The 5,839-nt window shown below is 40.5% G+C and overlaps 1 protein-coding gene across 1 annotated transcript; it reads right to left on the bottom strand.

The window, feature by feature from the left end:
• Positions 1-4,840: 4,840 nt before the first annotated feature.
• LOC142162086 (uncharacterized) lies at positions 4,841-5,437 on the bottom strand. The gene has a single exon (XM_075218393.1). It carries the CDS (start codon positions 5,435-5,437, stop codon positions 4,841-4,843), a length of 597 nt encoding a protein of 198 aa, XP_075074494.1.
• Between the last annotated feature and the right edge of the window lie 402 nt (positions 5,438-5,839).

Raw genomic sequence — 5,839 nt, 5'->3', positions numbered from 1 at the left:
CTGTATTGGGTAACATTGTATTAGTTTAACATTTTAACATTATATTTTCTTCCCTTAATCATCTATTATGGATTCTATCTTAATTTCTTCTTTAATTTCTGCATTTTCCATGAGTAGTTAAATTTCTAGCTAGGGTTGTGACCCAACCCTAGTGTGGGTACTTAATGGGTATTTGATTTAAGGCTTGTTTGTGATTGAGTTAGTGATATTTAGCCTGGTTCTTGCTTGAATTCAAGAATTAATGGTTGCGAATATTTATTAATGCCTAATTGACTTAGTCTGTACTTGAGTAAGAGAGACTAAGTCTAGAAAAACTTGGCTAACAAGAAATTGGGGTGAACTAAAGAAATTGATATCCCCAATTAAAGGGTTGAATCTAGAGATAGTAAGACCCGACTTGAGCATTTATCATTTGTTTTGTGCAATACCCATTTGGACTTGAGAAAGCCAAATTGGGCAAAATCACTCAAACTACTGAGAGGTATAGAGTGAGTAATCGAGTGTGATTGCTATATTACAAACCCCGACCAATCAAACTTGGCCTAGAGTTCACAACCTGTTAGGTAACCACCTAGGTGGAAGTCACGACCCTAGACCTTTTATCAACTTGAAAAACAACAAAACCAAAAATATTGTCTCTTAGCTTTTCATTTGCGAACATTAGCATAGTCAATAGAAGTAGAAAGAAACAACCAAATATGTGGAAGTGCAATCTTGGGCATATCATACATCTAGTTTAGACATATACCTAATCCCATATCTAACTCCATGTGGATTCGACCCCGACTTGCGTTGGGTTTTTATTATTGCTTCGACCGCCTTACAACCTATATTTGTGGTGTGAATTTGGGCAACATCATTCATTCCGGCACAAGCATTTGAAGTTTTTGTTAACTTTCAAATGATAAAATTAACTCATCATTTGGACAAGAAATAAGATAAAAATAAAAGGACTTTATTTTATTCTTTCTATCTTTAAAAGTACATAAACATTCATTTGATAAAGTACATATTGCCAATATACGTGGCTAACTTGTACAACTTATCTCTATAGGGTTGATCATGCAGTCCCTAGTCCTGATGAAACATTGATCCCGATTCTCGCAGTCTAGGTTTTCATAGAGCTTCTGGTGCTGTATGGACATTATTCCCCCTCCTCTAGTATTCAAATGCGAAGCATGCAAATTCAAACATTGGAAGTCTTGCTTTATCGATGGAAACAACTTGTGAAGGTTAAATAATCATTTTCTAGTAATGGAAGCCAAAGCTTGCCATCGAACCATAGATTATTTAACCGTACACGTAGATGTTTTCCATCGATGTGAAAATTTTAGTGCCTTGATAACTAAAGGTCTTACATTTGCTGATGATGTTCCCTTCGTAGTATGCTTTCCGTTGTTGTTTCGTTAAAAATCTTGACGGAAAAACCCGATTGGGATAAAAACTAGTCGAAAGGAAAAAATGCAGCACATACTTTCAGTATTGGTAGCATCCATTAGCAATAATACCTTTTGAGGTGAGTCACATTCCAATTTCTTGGCAACTTGACTCCATCTTGATTCTCCAACTCGTACAACCCTTTATCGGTAATTGATGAAACCCGGTAAGGACCGTCCAATGTTGGACCCAGCGTAGCTTCCTGGCATTGACTTCCCAAGTGCTCTAAATCACTTGTCTCAAAACCGTGTCTCCTACTTTGACGTAGTGGAGATTGGCCCTCCGATTATAATATTTTTCCATCCTTTGCTTTTAAGACATCATCCTTACATACGCCAAGTCCCTGCGTTTGTCTAGCAAGTTCAGTCTCACCAATAGTGATTCATTGTTTGCTTCTTTGTTTGTTCGGTAAAACCTTAAAGTTGGTTCCCCTGCTTCGACCAGTATCAGAGCTTCCGTGCCATATACGAGAGAGAAAGGTTTTTCTCCCCTGCTCGACTCCGTTGTTGTTAGGTATGCCTATAGTACACCCGGTAGCTCTTTTGGCCATTTGCCTTTAGCAGTTTCTAGCTTCTTTTTAAGGTTCTGGATAATCACCTTTATTTGTTGATTCCGCTTGTCTGTTAGAGCTTGGATGCTACGGTGAAGAAGTGATCCTACTGATTTTCAAATTTTCCAAAATTTTGGTGACTTTTGAGCATATGAACTGCGGCACGTGTCATGAGCAATCTCCTTCGGTATTTCGAATCAAAAAATAATGTGGTCCATATGAAATCAACCACTTCGCACTCACAGATCTTCTGGTAAGGACTTGCTTCAACACATTTAGTAAAGTAGTCAGTTAAAACCAAAATAAATCTTACCTTTCCGGTGCACGGTGGTAGAGGACCGACTATGTCCATTCCCCATTTCATGAACGGCCATGGGACAATACCAAATGCAAGAGTTCTGCTAGTTGATGTACCAACTGTGCATGGTGTGACATTTGTCGCACTTCTAAACGAATGCCTTTGCTTCCTGCTCCATCCGGGGCTAATAATAACCTATCCTAACCAGATTTAGTACCAACAAATCTGCACCGGAATGGTTCCCGTAAATTCTTTCATGGACTTTTTTCATCACGTAGTCCACCTTCGAGGCTCCCAAACATCGGGCCAATAGTCCTTGGTATGATCTTCTATATAATTACCCATCCATGAGGCAGTAACAAGATGCTTTGGTTCGTAGTGCCCAGGATGTCTTCGGGTATTTGGGTAATCTTCCATGCCGAAGATATTCGACGAACTCATTCCTCCAGTCCCAGACTAGATTGGTTGAATTGACTTTGTAGTAACCATCCACATCCAATACCGAATGTAGAAGTTGAACAACAATACCAGTGTTAGATACTTTTATCTTCGTAGATGACCCCAAATTGGCCAAAGAGTTTGCTTACACATTTTCTTCCCTTGGAATGTGTATGATCGAGCATTCCCTAAATCGTGCCAGCAATGCCTGAACCTTGTTCACATACTATTGCATACGCTCTTCCTTCATGTTGGTTTTATTACCAGTTGGGAATTGCACTTTATCTCGACGACCTCGGAGTTGAGTCCTCGGGCTAGTTCAAGTCCTGCAACCAAAGCCTCATACTCGGCTTTATTGTTAATTAATGGAACAACCTTAAAGACCTGCCTCAGTGTTTCTCTCGAGGGCGTGACTAGAACTATCTCGAGACTGGACCCTTTTACTTTGGAAGCTCCATTTATAAACAAGGTCCAGACTCCTAATGTCATTTCCGACACCAGCATTGATTCCTTAGCAGCCAAGGGCATTAACCCGGGACTAAAATCAGCCATAAATTCGGCCAAAACTTGTGACTTGATTGCAGTTCTAGGTTTGTACTCAATGTCGAACTCACTAATTTTGACTGCCCATTTAGCCAGATGATCTGACAAATTAGGCTTGTGAAGGACATTCCTTAAGGGAAAGGTTGTCACAATGGCTATCGGGTGGCACTGAAAATAAGGCCTAAGCTTTTAAGAGGCAACTACGAAAGCTAAGGCCAGCTTTTCGAGGTGCAAATAATGTGTCTCCCCTCCTGACAATATTTTATTAATACAATACACATGAAATGGCGTACCTTCTTCCTCTCAGACTAAAATGACACTTACATCTACTTCCAAGACTACTAGATATATTAGCAATTTCTCACCTTCCCCCGATTTTGACAGTAACGGGGGGCTTGATAGGTACCTGTTTAGGTCTTTCAAGGCCCGTTGGCATTACGAAGTCCATTTGAAATTTTTCTTCTTTTTCAGAAGTGATGGCACTTTTCAAAGGATCTCTAGATGAATCTACTTAGAGCTGCCAATCTTCCAGTTAGCCTATGCACTTCCTTTACATTTGTCAATTGGCCCGGGATGTCCTCAATAGCTTTGATTTTGTCGGGATTTACCTTGATCCCTCTTTGCGAGACTAGGAACCCCAAGAATTTTTCGGAACCAACCACGAACGCACATTTTTCCGGGTTGAGTTTCATGTTATACTTCCTCAAGATATCAAAAGTTTCTTGGAGGTGTTTCAAATGATCTCCTACATTTAAAGACTTGACTAACATGTCATCAATGTATACCTCCATTGTTTTGCCTATATGATTTTAAAATATTTTATTAACGAGCCTCTGATAAGTGGCTCCGGCATTCTTAAGCCCAAATGACATCACATTATATAAATATGTGCCAAAGTTCGTTATGAAAGAAGTTTTTTCCTGATCCTCCAGGTTCATCTTGATTTGATTTTACCCAAAGTAAGTATCAAGGAAACTAATTAACTCGTGTCCGGCTGTAGCATCAATCATTTTATCAATGTTTGGCAATGGAAACTAATCTTTAGGTCATGCTTTATTTAAATCCTTGTAGTTTACGCACATTCTAAACTTGTTATTCTTTTTTGGTACTACAACTACGTTGGCAAGCCATTCTGGATATTTTACCTCCCGGATTGAACCAATATTGAGTAATCGGGTTACCTCTTCTTTAATAAACTTGTTCCTGACCTCCGCTATCAGGCATTTCTTTTGCCTTACCGGTGGGAAGTTTGGATCAAGGCTTTGCTTGTGCACGACCACCTCTAATGGGATACCTGTCATATCCGAGTGCAACCACGCAAAATCGTCAACGTTATCTTTAAGAAAATTTATAGACCCTAACCTGAGCTCGGGGTTTAATCATGTCCCCATGTGAAACTTCCTCTCAAAGAACTCTTCAGATAAGGCCACTTGCCCCAGTTCCTCTACGGTTGACTTGGTCCCATCCATCTCCTCAGGTACCTGAAAATATCTCGGAACTTGATAGGATTCCAATGACTCCTCGCTCTTATCGTCTTCATTCAGAAATGGAGAAGGCATCGGCTCCTGTAATTGCTATTTATTCGACTCTTTTCCCTTGCTGCTGGAAATAGTTACCGCATTCATTTCCCTTGCCGCTGTTTGATCTCCTCTTATCTGCTTGATTCCTTCTGAGGTTGGGAATTTCAACAATTGATGATATGTTAAGGGCACAACCTTCATCTCGTGTATCCACAGCCTTTCGAGGATTACATTGTAACCCATATCGCCATTTACCACTTCAAATTGAGTGGTTTTGATAAATCCTTCGGTGTTTGTGGGCGGTAAAATCTCTCCTCGGGTTGGCACACTTGTCAAGTTGAATCCAGCTAAGAGTTTTGTCATTGGAATGATGCTTCCGGTCAGCTTCGATTGCAACAACACTCTCCATTGGATGATGTTGGCCGATCTTCCTGGAACAACCGAAACACGTTTAATTTTGAAATCTAAAACATTGACAGAGATTACCAAAGTGTTGTTGTATGGAAAGAGGAGTTTGTCATCATCTTCCTCCGTGAAGGTGATATCATCTTTCGCGACTTCCCGGAGTCTGTTGTTGTGAGTCACTGATATCTTTGTTTTCTTGGCACTTGAGAAGGTTACACTGTTAACTTCATTCCCTCCAAAAATCATGTTGATAGTCAACCAAGGGGAGCCCTCTGCTACCTTCGAAGGCTCGGCATTGTCCCGGCTTCGGCTATAGTTGTTCTTGGCTCAGTCACTTAAGAATTCCCTGAGATGGCCATTCTTCAAAAATGTTGCCACCTCTTCACGTAGATGCCGACAGTCCCCAGCTCTATGGTCGTGAGTCTCATGATATTCACACCACATATTAGGATCCCTCTAGCTAGGATCGGAGCGAATTGGCTTCGGGAACCGTGCTTCTTTGATATTCCTCATCACTGATGCCAACTCTACTAAACTGATGTTGAAGGCGTAATATGATAACCTGGGATATACAGGGTCTCGGACCCCCTGTATCTCCTTCTTTTGTAACGATCTACTGCTACGGTCCTGATCAGTTCTACTATCAGA

Source organism: Nicotiana tabacum, chromosome 7, assembly GCF_000715075.1.
Source record: "Nicotiana tabacum cultivar K326 chromosome 7, ASM71507v2, whole genome shotgun sequence".
Taxonomy (NCBI): Eukaryota; Viridiplantae; Streptophyta; class Magnoliopsida; order Solanales; family Solanaceae; genus Nicotiana; species Nicotiana tabacum.
The sequence above is the reverse complement of the archived record's forward strand: the minus strand, read 5'-3'. Positions and strand labels throughout refer to the sequence as shown.